Here is a 20795-nt window from a genome sequence, read left to right as displayed (position 1 = left end):
GTTTACAAGCCGAAAGACAACAACAACAAAAACAGAACAACAAGGCGGCGAGTTCGAAAGCGAACAGCGAATTCGAATTTTCGATGATGAATGCAATGCCATAGAAATGAACGTGAAGTTGGGAGATACGAAAAACGCAGGAGCGGTTTATCCGTAACGAGGGTGGCTCTCTCTTCTTCTGCTCGCTTTTTTCCCTACTTCCCCATCTCCCTCTCCCATGATCGCAAGTGCATGCTTAAGTGGAAGGTTCGTTGCCTAAGTCTTTTGTACCTGCCTGCGTTTTGGCCTCTGCAGGTGCACCCACACACACATACACATACGGACACTGGGCTACCTGTGTTTTAGTTTTCTGTATGCGTATACGGGAGTGTAGAGACAACATCATCGATTCGAATGAATTTGAGTGGCGCTGCCGCTGCCGGCGTCGCTGCCGCATTCGCTCAATATCAGTTACGAAAGAGATGAAACCATAAAAAGCAATAATAATCGAGCGCTCTCTCACCTGCGCTGTCTTATACATGGATAGCACCTTGCCACCAATACAATGATACAGCGACGACGTCGACAGAGGTGGCAGCAGCAGCAGCAGCAGCGGCGGCAGCAGCAGCACATTCAACAGTTGAACAATCTCCAATTGACTCTTTGGGCATTATAGCCGAGAGCCGAGATCCAGCGACAGCGACGACAAGTTTTCCGCGCACACGGAAAGTCAGCAAGTTAATACACCAATAATATATATATATATATATATAAATCTATATATTTAAATCTGACTTATCGGTTTTACCAAAAATACAAAATAGTGAATACGCGTGTGTGTGTCTCAATTGAATAGCGAAAAATCCAACAAATTATACACCAAACAAACAGCAAAAAGTCGCGCTTAAACTTTTTCGAAATTAAATAAAACACGCACACACACGAATTTAAGCCACGAAGAGGAAGAGAAGGCTGAAAAAGCGAAAAAACCTCGTGTGTGTAAGTGAGTATCGGTGTGTATGTGTGCATGTCTCTCGGAGAGCGTGAGCTTTATGTGTGCGTTGTGTACCTGTGTGCGTGTGCGCGAGCTGGAATGAGACGCCATCAAAAGCTGAGCTGAGCGAATAATAAAATGCAAAATAAAAATAGTGATTAATAACAGCAGTAAGAAACAGCAGCAACAACAAATGCTAGTGCGGAAAAGCGCGTGAAAAAAAGTGGAAATACTCAAAAAAAAAAATTATACATAGTTCGAAAAGCAAATGCCTGGCGAAACGCCCCGTAACGACCCGTCCTCTGACCCCTTAACTTTACGCCCTTCAGTGTTCAGCAGCAACATGAGTAAAAGCAGCAGCAGCAGCAGCAACATTAAATGTTAGGCCAAAATGCACAAACCGCCAGCAACAAAGGCAGCAGCAACAGCAACAAAAACAATCAAACGGATTCGAAACAACAACAACAATAGCAACAGCAGCAGCTCCACATACCACAAAGAGTGGCACATTAGAAGCGGCCAAAAGCAGCCAGCCAAGAGCATTGTGTAAGCCAAAAGACCCAGAGAGCCAGGCCAAAAGCCCCCAGACGCACAACAACAACAACAACTACTACTACAACAACAACAGTAACAGCACAAAGAGTGGCGAAAGGTGCACCCACCAGAAAAATAAAACAACAACAAAACAGCAACAACATTTCAGTTCAAGCTCCAGACTCCGCAACACACTCAGACTCCAAAGTTAAGATCCAGCTCCAGTTCCATCGATCGATCCACTGTTCCAGCGTGCTCGAGTGCCATAGATCCTCACCAAGTGCCAAAATCCGCATCCTGATCCCGAGAGCTCAAGGCACCCGGCCCAAAAGTGAGTACTAGTATTAGCCTACCGAGAAGTAATTATAAACGCATCAGGCTTTCCAGCCCTGGTTCACGTAGGGATTACACTGACAGAAATAGCACCTCCCCTAGGCTCATTAGCATTTCGGCTTATACAGCTCTGCTTACGGTAGAATCCGAAACAATAGCTGAGTTTCCACAAAAGAGAGCCATAAAAATGGGTATCTTTCGGGGCTCAGATAATGATAGAAGATATTTTATTGGTCGGTTATAAATCGAATCTTTATTTACTTTTGTATTTCATTATTGAGAAAAGATTTGAAAATCTTTAGAAAATTTATGTTTTTTTAAATTTTGGTTTTATTAAGTTAAATAAAAATAAATAAATTTAAATAGTTTATTAAAACTGCAGCAGTTCTAGAACATACCATATATATCACGAAATCTCTTTACTCCAGAAAAATCGATTAACTTTGAATCGTCTTAAGGTAGTCAGACTGCATATGGGATTAATATCAAACTTTAGAAATATGTTTTTGGTATCAAAAGCTCTCCTTAATAAGTTGGAATATAAATACCATATTGGAAAATGAACTTTAACAATAGTTCAGAAGAAATTTTTAGTTAAATTTCATAAACTTTCCTACTTTTTGTCCTAAAAGGTCATAAAAAATATAAAGTAATCATTATATTAAAATAGAACATAGATTTTTGTAACATAATCTAAATTAAAAACACTAAACACTTTTAATCAAAACTGAAATACTTTTAATAACATGTTGTATAGTGTTCTTTTGAAAGGCATTGTCTACCATGGACACCCTGTATGTTGTGCAGACGTAGCCTAAGTCTCTTGGTCCCAGCCTCAATCCATGTTGTTGTTTTTGTTACCTTTGCTGTTGCCGTGTTGTTGGCCGTATCTTTCGCGCACACATTCCTCTTTGTTTGGTTTTATTTTGTATTTTTCGTCTTTCGAAGTGGCCGCTGCGCAGCAGCAGCAATAGCAGCAGCGGCAGGTAAGGCGCACAGGTATTGGTGTTGCCTGTTGGTTGTTGTTATATTGCCAACAATGCCGTGCTAGAGCGGGAGAGTTGGCCATAAAGAGCGGGAGCGAGAAGGGATCAAGACGCCTCTGTTGCTCTATCCATGCCGCTGCCTCAGCCGTCGTTAACTGTGACAGCGACTGCGCAGCTTTCTTGTTCGAAAATCGATGATGTTGCCCAGTGTTTGTGATTACGTTTTCCCCTGGACTTTTGTGCTGCTGCTGCCTTTTGGTCTTCTGTTCTCGGCTTCTTTTTATTATGATTTTTATTTTTATTAGTTTTTTTTTTGTACCTTTCCTGATGATGGTGATCAATTTGGGGCTGCGATTATGGTACAGTAAAATGAACATCTACGCAGCACTCACACCAACACAGATACAGAGGCATAACTATACACACAGATATACATTCAGCCGTGAGATACACAGACACACAGACACACACAAACACACAGACAGACGTATACAGCGGCACATGTAACCCACACACAAAAAAAGGGGGAACTTCGTGAGAGAGTTATTTTATTTTCGTGTTCGTGTTAACGTTTATTGTTTTTCTTTTCTTTAGCCTTTCTTCGTTTCTTCGGGCCTTCTTGACTCCGTCTTGCAGCCGTTCCCCCACCCCTCCCACTCCTTGCACGCCTTTATTCCCCTTAACATTACCATTCCCATCTACACGGGAAGAAAAAGGTGAAGTGAAATAATGGGATTTATAGTTTAAAAATTTAAACAAATTTTTTATTAATATCAATCATTTGCTATTTAATTTGTTTCTAACGTTTAATGATAAATTAAAATTTAATTTAAAATCAAATCACATATGTAAGAAATTCTTTTCAGTGTACCATCTACCAACTCCCAGTCTCGGCTCAGTCTTTGGCTTTGGTTATTGATGCCCAACAACTCTGACCGTTGATGTCTTAGGGTTACGTTGCGCATTTCTTCTCTTGTCTTTTCTCCACTTCCCTACCCTTCTCCGCTCTTCTCCTCCTCTATTCCCCATCATTCTCCCTACGTAAAGGTGGAGAGACGTAAAATCCAAATTTCAAATTATGTCAAATCTTAATGGGATTTGAAATGGAATTGCTTTTGGTATTCACTGTGTATCTAAAACCGAGGGTATTATAAGGGGGAAAAGGTGATCGGGGTAGGAGGGGGAGGGATACATAATAAAGAACACATACCCATAGATCTTGTTGTAGGCGTTGTCTGCATGCAAAGGTTAGATCTGAGGTTTATGTTCGCATGTGGTCATTCCCAGTCGATATAATCGAAGAAAATTAGTAATGATTGTCTTGGGAGAGAGGGTTCATTTACCAGATATTTCCCACTTGCCTACCTTTTCCTTCTCCCCGAAAACCCAGGAAGCCTTTGTAGGTGGACAGTTCATGTGGCAGCATCAAAATATTGTTACTACAAAGTGTTTTAAACATTTCCATTCTAGAACTCAATAATTATATATCATTGCCTAGGCAGCTTCAAGGAAAACTGAGTGTAAATTTGAATTTATCAAGGTGGAAAAGCTATGAATATGCAAATAGCTTTCGCTGCGAAAGATTTCCTTATAGTTACTTAGTTGTAAGCTAAACTGAAATAGGTTTTCGATTTAGTTTTGAACTTGATTTACGATTTATTGTTTAGCCAATCAATACACTAATTGCCTGTTAGTTTCCTTCTCTCCTACACTTGTTTAAATGATCGAATAGCTGCAAATCTTACGCAATAAAGAGGGATATTAAATGATTTTCTTATGAGAACTTCTAAGAAAGTTAATGAAAGGGAATATATAGTTACACGGTTTTTGGTTTTAAAGGTTTAAGAACTTACCTCATATGCCACCCATCAATCATTTTTAAAATGAATTATAAAAAATATCACAAAAAGATGTATCTTTGTCAAAGTCTTAAACTTTAATCCACCTTCGCCTAGAAAGATCTCATTTAATTAGATGTTCCTGTTGTTTGTCAGAATTAGGTGATCTCTAATAAATGGCACCCCCGGGCTTAAGAAAGTTCCTATAAAAAGTTCCCCACAAATCTCTTCTATAAGATTAATTGGGATTATTGTCGTCTCCACATCGCTTCCCTTTTGCGGGCATACCTGGCCATATACCAGCAGCCACTTCTCATGTTGCTGATTTCTTTTGCACCCACCGGTATGAGTGATGGGTCTTGGCCAGAATCCATCTATCTGCCAGCTTCGTTGCCATTCTCCGATCGCCACCATTCAAGCGGCAAGTTGGAAAGTTTTTTCATCCGGGCAACGTTGCCCCGAGGGTCTGCGAATGGTCATATATAGTATAGCTGACCCAGTTCGATGGATGCGATGGGATGGGATCACTTGCTGGGGTGTTGATGTTTGTTTAATTGTTTCCTAATTGCCTTTCTCAACTTTCTTTCGGGGTAATTGTTTTCGTGTGTGTCCGTGTTTGTTGTGCCAAAAAAACTAGTCTATAAGCAGGCAGACAACGCCGACAACGCCGCATGACACTGACCTCACCTACTAACGGAACCCACAGACCGGGCCCGAGGAGCCACCGAGATAGTCGTGAACTCACCGGCATGGGCTGACAAAAACGGGTTTATCCACATCCACATCCCAGCAGTGAACTCTGCGGCAGCATCAGCAGCAGCAGCAGCAGCAGCAGTCATTTTTTGGCTTTATCATCAAACAACAATATTGGGGGGAGACTGGACCTGGGACCTGTACCTGGACCTGGACCTGAATCTGAACCTGGACCTGAACCTGGGCAAGCTTTAGCAAAGGCGTGGTGGAACCAGAAAGTCAGCCTTCTGGATTAGGTCAAGGATTGAGACGCTGCTGCTGTTGCTGTTGCTGCTGCTGCTACCGGTGTGGCTGTTTCAGTTTTGGAGTGTGTCGAGTGTGGAGTGTGGAGAGTAGTACCTGTTCTCAACTTGTTGTCTGCTGTCGATGGTGGCGCGATGTTGTTGTTTTTGTTGTTTTGTTCAGTTTCGGTTCAGTTCAGTTCAGTTTCAGTTTCGGTTTCGGTTTCAAAATCCCTCATAAACATGTTTTGCTAACTCGCAGATTCTGGACTATTAACAGCTGATGGACTGACTGGTTTGTTTTTTTTCTCGTTTTTGAGCCGTGCAGCGGTAGTACGTAGCACTCTGTGTGTTTAATTTCACACAAAGCCCCGTTGTAAACAAAACACAAATATGGCTGAGAAGTTGGCGTCTCAGTTGACGTTGGCAGAGACGTGAGCAGCGGCGACGCTTCTTCCACCTGTTTGACTGTTGTTTTGTTGTTGCTTTTGTTATTTCTGCCGATGTGATGAACCGCGCTGAGTTATGCAGTTACACGTTTGACATTTGCGAAGGAGTCAAACTAGTTCGACGGGCACGTGTGTGCAGGCCAACTTGGCTTATTTATTTTTTTCCGTTTTTCCGACTTTTTTTTTGTTTTTTGTTTTGTTTTGTTTTGTTTTGTGTTTGCCCCTTTTTGTTTGTTTGTTTGTTGGCTGACTGGCTGACTGACTGGCTGGCTGTCTGGCAGTCTGGTCTGTTTTGTGTGTGCTTGCAAATCGCTCATCGTTTGAACCCGTTCCGCTGGCTCTTCCGTTTATGTTTGCCTTCTTGTTGTTGCTGTTGGGGGTGTGTGACTGCATCTGCCGGTCTGCTTGTGGGCCAGTTGTCAGGGCGGAGGAGAAGGCGGGGGTTGGTCCAACAACAGGGGGAAACCGGGGGCGCCAAGCAGACTGCCGCCAGACACACACTGCCACTTTTATTGTTGCTTTTGCGGCCTTTTTACGGCCACAACAGTGGGTAGAAGGGAGGGATTGATGTGGTAGGGAAACAACACCTTATGCTATCTATATATGCCCATGATTCACACACGATTTGCAGGGCTTAAGTGATGAGCTGGGCCATTGAGCAAACCTTTTGATTGTTTTTGAGGAAACTAAAGGTTATAAAATGACTTCTCTATTACTTTTGCTAAGTAAAAAAACTAAATTATAGATATAAGCAAACTTTTTTATTGCTTAGCTGAGGTCAGACCTTAGAAACATACAAAAAAAAGTTAGTTTAAAATACTTGAAATATAAATTTTTAATAATTAAAGATATGAAAAAGTCCTAAAAACTAATTAGAAGGCAGTAAATTAAGTATAAGTGCGAAATTTTTTACATTTTACATTTCATTTTTATAGTTTTTGTGAAATTTAATAACTTTTTTATATAAAAGAAGAACTTAATTTAAACTTTTTACAGAAAAAGTTCAGAATTAGAACAGCTTACACCTTTCTTTTCCTTCTCTGACATAGTTAAGATACCCCCAGTTAGTTAAGATTCCTCACCAACAACCAGAGTAGGCTAAATCTTTATCTTACTTTCTCACCTGTTATACTAATTACCACCATTGTCTTTTCCCCTTACCAATTACAGCTGAGCTGAGAACTAAACGAAGGAAGTTCCTTAGTGCCATAGAATGCAGTAATTGAAACAACGAGAACGACCAAGACGAAGTGCAACCAACCAGCCGGAACCGGAGCCTAAAAAAAAAATCGAGAAACCGAAGAGAACCACAAAGTGCCTTCCATCAAAACGTTGATAAGTGATATTTATTATGTTTATACTTGCCAGCAGCCGGAGCAGCAGCAACAACAGCAACAACAACAACAACAACAACAACAACAGCAATAGCAACAATAGCAACTATATCGATGATCAGACCACGACCAAGTCCTAGTGCAATCCGGAATCCAGTTCAAATTAGTTCAGTAAGCCGTAACTAGCACGTATAATGTCCACATCCACCGCCACAACGAGCGTAATCACGTCCAACGAGCTCTCCCTGTCCGTTCATTCCCACGGCCACGCCCACGGTCACGGACACGCCCACCAATTGCATCAGCACACCCACAGTCGCCTTGGTGTAGGCGTAGGTGTGGGTATCCTTAGTGACGCCTCTCTGTCGCCAATACAACAAGGAAGCGGCGGCGGCGGCGGCGGAGGAGGAGGAGGAGGTGGTGGTAATAACAATAGTTCACCTTTGGCTCCCAACGGAGTGCCACTTCTAACCACAATGCATCGATCCCCGGACTCACCACAGCCGGAATTGGCCACCATGACGAATGTCAATGTCCTGGACCTGCACACGGATAACTCCAAGCTGTACGACAAGGAGGCCGTCTTTATCTATGAAACACCCAAGGTAGTGATGCCAGCGGATGGAGGAGGTGGCAATAATTCCGATGAAGGCCATGCCATCGATGCTCGGATTGCGGCCCAAATGGGCAACCAAGCCCAACAGCAGCAACAGCAACAGCAGACGGAACACCAGCCGCTGGCCAAGATCGAGTTCGATGAGAATCAGATAATCCGTGTGGTGGGACCCAATGGCGAGCAGCAGCAGATCATCTCGCGGGAGATCATCAACGGAGAGCATCATATCCTGTCGCGTAACGAGGCTGGTGAGCACATACTCACCCGGATTGTCAGTGATCCCTCCAAACTGATGCCCAATGACAATGCCGTGGCCACGGCCATGTACAACCAGGCCCAGAAGATGAACAATGATCATGGACAGGCTGTGTATCAGACGTCACCCTTGCCACTGGATGCCTCTGTCCTACACTATAGCAGCGGCAATGATTCGAATGTGATTAAGACGGAGGCTGATATCTACGAGGACCATAAGAAACATGCGGCTGCCGCAGCAGCAGCTGGTGGCTCCATCATCTACACCACCTCGGATCCGAATGGCGTTAATGTGAATGTTAAGCAATTGCCCCATCTGGCCGTGCCCCAAAAACTTGATCCCGACCTCTATCAAGCCGATAAGCATATAGATTTGATCTACAACGATGGCAGCAAGACAGTGATTTACTCGACCACGGATCAAAAGTCATTGGAAATATATTCAGGCGGCGATATTGGCAGTCTTGTGTCCGATGGCCAAGTAGTCGTCCAGGCAGGACTTCCATATGCCACTACCACCGGTGCCGGCGGACAGCCTGTGTATATTGTGTCCGACGGTGCCTTGCCAGCGGGAGTCGAGGAGCATCTGCAGAGGTGAGTGAATTGCCCGCAAAGGGCGTTTTAGCTTTAATGAAGGGTTAGGCTATGGGAAAGGGTTGGTCCACTGCCAAGTGGTTCGTCATTGTACTTAGGAAACTTCCATTGAGCTGTGATCCTCAATTAGTGGCCAAGTTGGGAGGGTAAAGGGTCAGATTTGGGAAAAGGTTGTTTTCGAAGGGTTGAGTATATTTTTATACATCAATAAACTTTCATTAGCAGATTGGGAAATTGTATTTACAAACTTTATTGTTTTTGATCAGTGATAGATGCTTATTGGAAGTTGTAAAGGGAATATAACTTTGTATAAATGTTTCTTTATAAAGCTTAAAATATATTTTTAAACATTTAACTTCCTTATTCTATTTAGTTTTATCAGGAAAAGAGTTTTAACTATATCTTTTAGCAGCCAGGAAGTATTCTTTGGTTTTTAAAACCTTTTGAGTTTGCATATTGATTGCCTTTATAAGCCCCGATATCTGAAATACTTTCAGCTACTAGTTCTTAGTATTTATACTAAGTAAAGAAGTGATAATTCGTTTGTAATTTAACAGAAAAAGGTTTTAAACTTCGTTCAGTTATGGCTAATTAGGCAAATATTTCTTCACTTTGGTTTTTGTTTTGCATTCTACAAACTAATATACTTCCCAAAACTTAAACTTAATATAAAAAAAAACAACTTAAGATTCTCTCTCAACTACAAACTAAGATCTTATACCAACTACATAGCCTATGTTTCGGTTAATATCCTTAACCCAGTCCAGCCCACTCAGCTATTCATTGAACGCTGTTCTATCGGCAACATAAATCTCGACTAATTGCCTTCGTCATGGCGGCCAGTTGCAGCTGGAGATTTGATTTGTTGTTGTTAGTTGTTGCTGCTGCTGTTGCTGCTGCTGCTGTTGCTTACCACATCAACATCTTAATTGGGGACAGCGAAGTTTTAGTTTCGATTCGGTTTGAATACCCCTCGAGTCGTGGTCCTTTCAAATCAATGTTTGTCATTTGCATTTCTCATGCATTTGAATTAACCGCTCTTTGCCGCATGCATTTTACTGTTAATTATTGCGATAGGCCAACCGGCAACGGCAGCAACATTGCTGCAACAGCAGCTACAGCAGCAACAGCAGCAACGGCAACGCCAGCGCATTCTGGCTTCTTTCCCCCCCTTCCATTATCCAAACATTGAGTTCAGGCCGAAGTCCTCCATCCATGCTCATTCCCCAATCCCCATGCTGCAAACTTCAAACTCCATGCACCATCCTCCATCCTCCAGCCTTCATTCCCCCAGTGGAATGACAGCTTCCGTTGTAACTGTTTCTTCTATACGTTATTGCTGCCCCTGCAACAACAGCAACAACAGCAACTTTGGCATTCTGGCGTGCATCGAATGTGCAAGTAGGCGAGCTAATAACACCCAGATCCAGCACCAGGCTCTGGCAAATGGAAACCCTCATCTCCACCATCCTCAACCGATCCGCTTGGCAATTCATTTTAGAGCAGTCGACGTCCACCGGTGGTATGCGCTGGTAATAAAAATTTGAATATAAATTAATCTAATAGAGAACCGTTAGCGAGGTGAGATGCAAGCGCAGCCTCCTTGAGCAAGGTGCCGCCTCGGAGCTTGGCAACTAAGTCATCGTCATCTGCATGGATCGCCACTCGGACATCTGCAACGCCATCGCCATCGCCATTGCCATTGCCATCGCCATCGCCATCGCCATCGCCATCGCATCTGCAGCCGCATCAGACTCCTCCTCAGCCTCCTTCTATGTTCTTACACAGAGAGAAATTATTAGTAAAGAAACATTTTTGGGCTTGGGCAGATAAGACGAGACTCCTTCAAAATAAAATTCTTCTCAAGACCAAGAATTTTATTCAAGAATTCAGGATTCTTTCGCAGTGCATTCTTCTAATGCCAACGTCCCATCCTGTTATAGCGGAGGATGCTGCTGCGTCGGTTGTAGCAGCAGCAGCCGCATCGCATCTGCAACAGCAACATCAACGGACACAGCAGCAACAACGCTGGTTCGTTTGGCCGGCGTGCATGTTGCATGCGCGGCAAGGTCCATAAATAACGACAAAATTGCGTTTCCGCATATGGACCGAGCTAACGTCGTCTTCGATTCGGACTTTGGTTTGGTTTTGGCCTGGCTTTTTGTTCGAAAACTTCGACTCTGAGACTTTGGCATGCCGTTGAAGACGCTGCCGCTGCCGCTGCCGTTGGACCTTGCGTGTTGCTCTTGGCTGTGGCCTCGCACTCTCGGGTCTCTCGGCCTCGGTGGTTGATGTACAGTTTGTTTTGTTTCGCTGGCCCCCATGATAAGCAGCTGAGGACATGTCCATGGCAACAGCTAAGGCTAAGAGCCAAGAGCCACATCCATGTCCATGTAAAATGTCTGCATCCCAAAAGTGTTCGACTTGCCACGTTTTCATTAAAGTCAAATTAAAGCGGCGACAGAGACAGATCGGACTGGGGATGGCAGTCCCTCTACCTCTCTCTCTCTCTCTCTCTAGATATATGTGCTTAAGGCCAGTTGACCTTTGTTTTGAGCCATCCTTTCCATTGTGTCTGTCTGTCACCGCATAACATATCCCTTGCAGCATCTTAATTTACACTTGCCAACAGGGTTTAGGTTTTGTTTGATGAAAATATATTAAAGAACTAATAAAAGTTTAAAGAAATTACTTAAAATTAACTAAAAACTTAATAAATTTCATTTTTCAAAGACATTTGAAAACTACACTATACAACAGGGTTCGGGAAAACTAAGCTTAAAGCTTCATTGAACAAATGACAATGCAAAAGCTTTAGCAATTGCATTGGCAAATTGCAGGCTGCCTTTAGAGTGGCTTATAAAGTTTTTACGATCCCCCGAATTAGCCAGATTATTCGGTTGAGTTGAGTGCAAAGCAATGTACTAGCCACGATTTTATTACTCCCCCCATTTGGCCATAAAATTGTTTTATTGTTTATGCATTTTCCATTATTTAACCGCACGAGGACTTATGCAAGCGGCATAAATCCGTATAATTTCATCAATTGCTAATTTAAATGTTTTACTCGAAAAAGGAAAGTCAAATCTTTAGAGGTCTCCTTCCTTAGTAAAGGTTCTTAAGCTTAATTTATTTAGTTTTAATTTTTCTTATATTTTCTTTATCTACCAAAAGAACTTCTAAGCCATAATTTAAATCGGAGTCTTGTTATTATTAATAAGCTAAACAAAGGCTGATGGCTAATCCATAAAATATCTCGGACGTCATTTGCATTTCCTTTCTCATACAGACTTACCCTTTGACATTTAATAAAGTTATAAGAGTTTTAAAAATAGAATCTGCTACGTAAATTGGAAATCGAATTTGTATTCAAGCGAAGCTTAAAGTGCAATAATATTTGATGGCCGTGAAATAAATTAATAATAATTAATGACGAAATCGTTTCGTTCCGAAATTCAACTTTGACATTAGCATAGCTTAAAAAAGTTCCCCCCCACGACACGAACCCAACCTATCTTTTGTGAATGGAAGTAGCTTATATTCTGATCTCTTAATAACAGATTTATGTAGCTTAGTGCAGGGAGCTTTTCCTTATTGCAATGCGGAAACCCCACAAAAATGAATGCAGTTTGTGAAATTTCCATACGCAAGGATAACCTTCGGGTTTTGGCCTTCTGATCGGGCCAGACCGTTCGCGGTCAATGCGCATGTCACACACGCACTCACACACACCCCAGCTTAAGATATATGTATACCCACTCGCCGTATATATCTTATATAGCTCTGCTTACTTTCACTTTACCCGATCATATTAAGTTTCTGAGCTGTAAAACATATTTTATCTCGTTTTTTTTTTCCTTTTGGTTTTTGGTTTTTTCCCCTCTTTAAAGCTACTCCTTTTTTTTAAGTTTATTTTAATTTCTTTTTTGTTTCGTTTTATTTGCTGTACTGTGCGTTTCGGCGGCATAGCGACACTTTTAGTGTCTCTTATCGGGCAGATAGAACGCGTCTGTCTCTGTCGCTCAACTCCTCTCCTTCTCCCCCCCTGTTGGTAGATCTCTCCTTCACTCGCCGTGCTTTTCCCCTTGATTGACAATATTTCAATATTTTTACTGTTGTCGCCGTTTCACAGCATCTGGGAAGGGGTGCAGAGGAAGGGGCGGGACAGCGACACAGACCCCAAGTCACTGTCACGCATGCGCTTGCAAATGGAGCACTTCGATACCCTTCCTTGGGGGTAGGGTAGTAATGAAGTGCTAAGAAGTTTGTTAAGTAATGAAAAATAAGGAAATTTTTTTCTAAGTAAATATTTTAAGGAAAGGGAGAAACTTTGAAGGTTTTTTAAGGTTATTTCTCGGAAATTTATTTTTATAATTTTTTAATAATTAAATACATTTTTCTGCATCCTTTTGGCAATCATTAAAGATGAAGGGGAGTATAATAATATTGTTGATATAATATCACGATTTTTAGCTTGAAAGATCACTTAAGCACTCTTTGAAAAACAGTTTTTACTATTTTTGATAAAAAAAAATGATTTAATTTTTATAAAAACAAACTTAAAAGAGGGTTTTCTTATAAAACTAAAATCCAACTAAGTAACCAAACGAGAAAAACCCATCCTAAAATACTTTTTCTACTTCGAAGCTTTATTTACCTCAAACTTTGATAAGTATCTTTACGATACTCCATTAACCTCCCAATGAGATCACTTTAAGATATTATATCTCAAAAAAAGGGTATCCCAAAGTCTTCAAGCTAATCAAGCTAACTTTCCAAGTTGTTGTTATTGCCTTTTTGTTTCTTGCTTCTCATTTTATTATTATTAATATTAAAAGGTGCAACAGCGTTTGGACATTTTGATACAAAAACAAACCTGTTCACCTGCGCAGTCTACCTGCAGCAGCAACAACAACAACAACAGCGACTAGAGTGAAATGGCTGCAAAGTGAAAGAAAGAGAGAGCCATATAGATAGTGAGCAAGAGAGAGCAAGAGAGGTAGATGGAGGAGACGACGTTGAGGAGACAAGAAAGAAACATGTTAACACAATTCAGCGTCTCATACGCTTTCGACTGTCGCCTGTTGTTCTTGTAGATGGTTGTTGTTGTTGTTATTAGTGCTGCTGTTGTTGTTGTAGTTGTATTTGTTGTTAAAATTTGTTGTTATTTTAGTCTCTCCGCTCCACTCCAAAACTCTGAATTGGCGCTACAAGTTTATCGAACGCTCAAAGTGGTTTTCAGTTGATATCGAAAAGCCACAAGGTCGACAACAGCATCAAGTTTATATATATATATATCTTGATATATATATGTTTACCCTATAGCATACTTACATATAGCAATATTTATTTATATGTACTTAATGTTGTTGTTCTTTTAAAATCAATCAAAGAACGCGCGTAATCCGCTTAGAGTTAAAGTCGAGACGTATCTTTGTATCTTTCGGTTCGTAAATGCGGCGAAGTGCATTCGAAAAATGATGAAGTGTTATCAGCAGCTGGAAAGCTTGATCAGTGAATGATCCCAAGGATCGTAAAGATATATCTTTTATATTGGAATCAACAATGCAGGAGGCTACGAGCACTACGAATTATGCCCTGTCATATACGGATTGGATGTCCGAGCCACGGTAGAAGGATATAACATCCTCCTAGACAACGTCCATATGCTAGGCATTTCAAAGATACATTTGTATCTTTTAGGTGTTAAGTCAAAGTGTGTGCTTCTGCCTTGAAGGATCTACAGAGAGTGTGTGTGGCTCCTGCGGATTGTGTAACTTTTATAAGCTTGCCCCAAAGCTTTCGCTCTAGGTAGCCATATGTATATATGTATCTTTTTATATGAGAGTATCTGTATCCACCTCTCGGTATCTCGAATCTCGCGTATTTCCAATATGGCAGCGCGTTGTTGTATCTTTGTATCTGTGTATGCAGCACACGGGCTTTCGGCTGTATCTGCTGATAATATTGTAGTAATTAATGCGATACGAATGAGAAATTTATTGCCCACGCCCGACAACGCTGCTGGCTATCGTATATATACTATACTATACCCTATACTATATATATATATATATATATACCCCGCAGATCCCTGGGGCCATTTGCATAAAATATGATCATGTAAATGACACAGACCAAAAAGAAAGAAGTAAAATGAGTGGAAATAAAAGAAAGACACAAACAGAGAAACCAACAAAGCGACCAACAAAAATAATGCCCCTCTCAACGGTCTCTTTTGGATAATTTTCCAAACTAGCGGGGTTTCCCATCCATTTTCCCAATCAGAATCTTGAAAGGTTTCCCACACTCGCTAGCTCACTGGCGATCATCGGTCAGAAGGTACAAAAAAAGGAACAGATGCTAAAAAGGATGCGCCGAAGGGACAAATATTAATGGACCTCGGGTTTCTATATCTGTTATTGTTCGCGCCAGACAATCTCGATCAATCGCGTCAGCAACAACAGCAGCTTCCACACACACCCATATTCCAGCCCACAGCCCAACCAACCCATTCTAAGCCCAAGGAAGGGGTTGAAAACTTTTAGGTCCGATTCGGGGCGATTTACCTAAGCCCATGTCCGCTTTTATGCAAATTACATCGCAGGACCTTCGGACCCTCCAAATGCCATTCAAAAGGGGTGGTTGGTTGCTTCTTCGCCGGACACGAACCACCGATCTGAATGGGCCCGAAGGTGCGATGTCCAACGTTGAGAAACAATGACAATAAAAAAAGGCCCAGCCAGCCAGTCACTCGGCCGTGACAAATGTGCCCGAAAGGAGTCTTGGAAGGACTTGCATGTGAATCCCGAACGAATCCTTTTTCGAGCTGAAAGCATTATGCAAATCAAGTTCTTTGTTTCCCATATCTTAGAAGGACCTTGGTCCGCGTCCTTTATCTTCCTCGGACGGTGTCCGAGCAAGCTGCGTTGTCTTTCTTTCGGTTGCAGCACAACCTCTTCATATCTCGGCTAATATCAATAATGATTTCCTTAACCGTTACGCTCTTGGGCCCCGCGACTTGGGATTAGGGATATATGGTAGTTATTTTTGTTAGGCAGCTGCCGCGTATCTTGACGCGTTAGGGAACCGGTTGTTGGCCCCGGGTTGTGATCACCTTGCCTTGGGCCAGCACTTCCCAGGCTAAGTTCGTATGCCCCGAGATGCCGTGATTGCCAGCGAGACCACAGCCATCCTGCCTCCTTTTTTGCAACTTCTCTCTGGCAATTTGCAAGCTCTCTCGCCTTCAGGTGGCAGAAAATGCGCCACAGGGTTGCCATTTAGGGTTGTGTTCAACGTTTGTTGTGTTTTTGTTTTTGGCAAACTGCTTGCTACTTGTTGCACAATCGGCCGGCTCTGCGGGTGATGCCAAGGAGGCGGACGAGTGGCCGAGGTGTTGGCCTAATCACGGGTTCGCAATCCCAAGCACTTAGAAGGAAAAAAATGAGGGAAATTAAGGGGGATACGAATTGAGAATACCTTGGATGTTGAGGGATAAAACTTTGGATATACATTCTTTGATATTTTCATAGCCTACTTGGTGGGGTTTTTAAAAGATATTAATAAATATTATTAATACTTCCAAAACAACATGGCTATATCCCTCTAAGACTTAACTCTCAAAGAGCCCAATCAAACTCAAGCTAATTAATTGATCGAAGTCTCAAGTTTCCATGATATTTCCATGATAATCCCCATAAAGTCGGAACCACTTCCTCTTTCCTGTTGCATAAATCTGCAAAGACCCAGCATACCCCTGGCATTCTACAAGTGCCGGGTGTGATAAAAAAGCTTCATGGGAAATAAATAATTAGTGAATGACTGCTGCTGCGGACCACTTGCCGAGTCCAGGGGTGGCTAGAGGGGGGGGACCCCAGCACCGGCGTCCAGGGGCGGGGCAAAGTGTTAACAAAAAGTTGACGCTTTTTTTTCGGGCCAAACTCTTTGTTTTTCTTTTTTTTTTGTCCCTCTCTCTGTGTGTTTCTGTTTGATGGCGCTAATAGCGCTAAACGAATCAATTCCGATGCCGAAAGCAGTAAAAAGTTGCCGCAAAACTTACAAATCCGTAACTGAGACGCACACAAAAAATATAAAAAATAAAACACACACACACTCCGATATGATCAGCGGACGCACCTGGCCCAAAAATTGATTATGTAAATAGTAAATAAATAGAAATGAAAATGCTAATGATGCTGGATTGCCAAAAAACAAAAACCAAAGAAAAAACTCAAATAAATGCACGCATATGGGCGTTGTCTCTGACTGTCTCTTTTTGCCACGCCCAGTTTTGAATTTTTAATACCAAACCACAGGCGAGGCTTCAGTTTGGACTCACTGCATTCGGGGCATGTGGAAAGTGATCCCCAGCAGCAGGGACATCAGCTGCTCCATCACTACTATAATCACAGTGATCTTGTCAAGGATTCAGAATTGGCTTTGCCTGTAAGCCATCATCAGGATCACCAGCAGTCTCATCTCACTGCTGCTGGCTTGATGCAAGCTGTGGTAGCGGAGATCCAACTGAACGAGGATCACGAGCAACTGGCTCCTCCACAGCCCACTCCCTCTCAAAACAGTGCCTATCCCTTGTATAGCTACTATCGCAGTGAAGGTGAAAAGGAGAATCACGATGCTGATTTGTCCTGGAGGTAAGTCGGCAGCAAGGACAAGGAGTCTGAGTTCCGCTTCCTGAAAATGCCGTTTTTTATTTTGACTCCAAATCAGGCACGTTTTCGGTCTATTTTGTTTTTATTTTAATGCGGCAATAAAACTTACCAAAGTGGTATTCATCCATCAATAAAACATAAGCTTAAGCTAACGTATTTCAAAATTTAATTTTGGCTTTTAAAACAAGTTTTTGGCCAAAGTTTAGTTAAGTTATTATAGGAAAAGCAAAGCAGAGGCAATATTTTTGGTTAAGACTAGGGGAGAGGTTGGCTGAAAGGGGTTTTTAAGATGGTTTATAATGTTTAATTTTTAAATATATTTAAAATATTTATGTAGTTGAAGAATGGCCTCTTAAAAGATAGCCCTAAGAAAGTAAGATTTAAGACCAATCTTTGCATGACAAGTTTTCGCCTTAAATTTAGGATCTTAGAAGACTGCTTTGGCTTAAAGTATATATTTTTATATAGCTAGATAATGTATTTTTCATTAAAAACAATCTTCCAATATTTCATAAGAATATATTTTTCATAAACTATTCATTTTCCTTGGAAAGTGCTGGCTTTTTTAAGTGCAGCGCTCTTAGCCGATTCGTGGAAATGCGCAAAAAAGCGCGGCACGTTGGAGGTTATGAAATCCAAAACGAAAACCCCAAAAGCCAAAAACTAAAAACCCAAGAGGCAAACCCACATGGCTAGCTGGCGGGTTCTACGCTTCGGTTTCGTTTTATGGAGTCGAAGTGATGAAACCCCTTAACCGTAGTTCGGCCGGGGGCCTGGAAAAGGTCGCGCGTCTCGGCACTTGGCTTAGAAACACAATTAAATGCCGAAAGACCGAGATATGGCCAGCACTTTGGCTATCTAATAAATGTGATATGTTAGTATTCTTGCTTCCCCATATCCGCTACGTGATTTACACGACCTGACCCTAAAAAACAAAAAGAAGCGGAATAAACGGTGGTCAGCCGGCACATCGGTCACATATCGCATTACGAAAAATAAACCAAGGAAAAAGATACATTTTTAAAGCGGGCAATCCGAGTGTCATTTTTAATAGCGAAAATGTTCTGCAGAACAAACATAAAAACAAAAACATTTTTCTTGTTGTTTTTTTTTGTTTTCTACCCATGTCGATGTCCGTTTTTCTTTCCCTGCCCCCCTTTTTCCTCTTTTGAGGACAGCGAACAGAGAAGTCGAAAAGAAGGCAAACTTCGGGTGAAAAAGAGCGGGACAACGGGACACCGGGCACGAGGGAGACAAGTGCCACAAAATGGGGCAAGCGATCGCAATCGTGGCCGTTGTCAACTTGAGCAATGCCAAATAAAAAAACCGAAAAAAATAGTCAAATAAAATAATAAAAAAAACCTCGAAAAGATACAGAGGTAGAGCAGGCCGTGCTGAAATAACTTGCAACAGCTGCTAACGGAAGAATTGGACACACACTCCCAGAATTTCGTTGTATCTATAAGTTTGAGTATATGTGTGTGTGTTAGCCAAGGTGTGGCGCAATTTCTGTAACGCTCGGAATTTGCATATATGCAATCAATATCTGAGCACAAATTAAGACAAATTGTCGAAAAGGCCGCTGAAAATTGGCCATATCTGATGGACTTGTACGAACTCTATTAGCAAGATGGCTAAAATTGGAAATAGTTAATAAAGTTTTTAGCTTAAATAATAAACAATTTAATAATATATTAAAAAACAAAAGATTTGTTATAGATCCAAAAGATTGAAGTTAACTTTAGAGGAGAATTTATGATCTTTTAGCTGAGATAACTTTTGTAGGTTTTCTGGAAGCTTAAAGTTATTATCCATTATATTTATGACTTAAAAACAATCAATTAAACTATTAAATAAATAACTTAATTCCAGAACAGGAGCTAAGAATGAAATAATCAAAACAAAGCAGAATAATCAATCAGCCCAGAACCAGTCTCTGAACCAGAAACAAGATTTGCCTAGGAAAGTAGCTGGTAAAAACAGATCAAGTCTGATCAACCCTTTATCGGTGAATGAAATTGAGATGATTATGACAATGATAGGTTTATAGGAAGGATATTAGCAAAGGTCCTTTCTTAAGATGTTTATAAAGTTTTATAAACTTATAGATAAACTAAGAAGTTCCTAAATATATCCAAGATATCAAGGAAGTTCTCAGGAAAGTTAAGCCAAAAAATCTATTCTAAGCTTCTTCCCTCAAACTGTAAGACTTACAACATAACATCTTCCATTTTTCAAGAAACTCCTTAGGCATATGCTATATAATAATGCTTTATCTGATTGATCGGTCTGTTCTCCTCTCTTTACCTCACATTTTACCCAAAATATGTTGGTTGGCCTTTTTTTGTGCTGGTCAAAGGGCGGGGTTTCCCTCAAAAGAGCTTTAATTGTGTCTGAAAACTTGGTGGAAATAATTCCACAAACGAATCCGGTTTTCCAGCTGCCAGGACTTTTTTTGGTTTTGTGTTTTGTTTGTTTGTTTGTTTGACCTTGGTGGCAGCATTGCTATCTCCCTCTAAGCTGCTTCTTCTCTCCCTCTCACTGGAAAACGCTGCCAAAAGTTATCAATATTCTTCGATTATCAACGACGACGGCGACAGGCATCATCGCGGCTAATTTACGACTTTTCCTAGAGTTGTCGGCGATAAAGCGATAAGAGATCGAATCGAAGGGGCAAGTCTTGGGGGATGCCGCTAATTCTCCATCTCTTTCGTTTCGTCTTGTTGTTGTTGTTCTTTTTGTTTGTTGCCAACTCAAGCTGGATGCTGGCCAAAAAGCAGTTGTTGATGTTGTCGTTGTGCCAGGTTTTTCAGTCTGGTTTTTTTGTTTTTTTTTGTTTTGTTTTTCTGTTTTCTTTTCTTTTCTGTTTTTGCACTTGCTGCAGGCTTCGGATTCTGGTTTATGGCGGCTGGTTGTTGCCCCGATTGCTCCCATTTGGGCGGGCATCCAGATCCAGGTTTTGTGAGCAACACACAGGTGTCTCTCCTACTCCGACTCTGACTCTGGTGAATGAAATTAGCCTTGCCGCAGTTGAGAGCTGCTTGATTGCATGATTGCCCAGGTGATTGGCGAGCGCGGGTTTGATGGATAAGCAGCCTAATGGAGTTATACCATTTGTGGGGGTGTTAGAATATGATCAGTAAATGGGTGGGGAGATTACTAGAGGTGGGTAATAGCTTTCTTACTAAGAAGGTTACTAGAAAGGTTAACTAAGATATTGAAGGATTGCTAGGATTGATG

At 41.5% G+C, this 20795-nt stretch overlaps 1 protein-coding gene across 6 annotated transcripts in view; it reads left to right on the top strand.

Moving 5' to 3' along the window:
- Positions 1-634: 634 nt before the first annotated feature.
- LOC108112523 (protein grainyhead) overlaps positions 635-20795 on the top strand; it is a 43109-nt gene continuing 22948 nt past the window's right edge. For 5 of the 6 annotated variants that reach the window (XM_017222440.2, XM_017222439.2, XM_017222448.2 and 2 more), the window contains exons 1-2: positions 635-1838; positions 7258-8886. In XM_017222440.2, coding sequence (XP_017077929.1) covers positions 7616-8886 — 1271 coding nt within the window. In that variant the 5' untranslated portion in view covers positions 635-1838; positions 7258-7615. Of the gene's footprint in view, positions 1839-7257; positions 8887-14128; positions 14517-17201; positions 17538-20795 lie in introns of those variants that run through there. The other variant, XM_017222443.2, reaches the window with a different exon arrangement.

This window comes from Drosophila eugracilis, unplaced genomic scaffold (assembly GCF_018153835.1).
Source record: "Drosophila eugracilis isolate 14026-0451.02 unplaced genomic scaffold, ASM1815383v1 contig_90, whole genome shotgun sequence".
Lineage (NCBI taxonomy): Eukaryota > Metazoa > Arthropoda > Insecta > Diptera > Drosophilidae > Drosophila > Drosophila eugracilis.
This window is presented reverse-complemented; position numbering and strand designations above follow the sequence as displayed.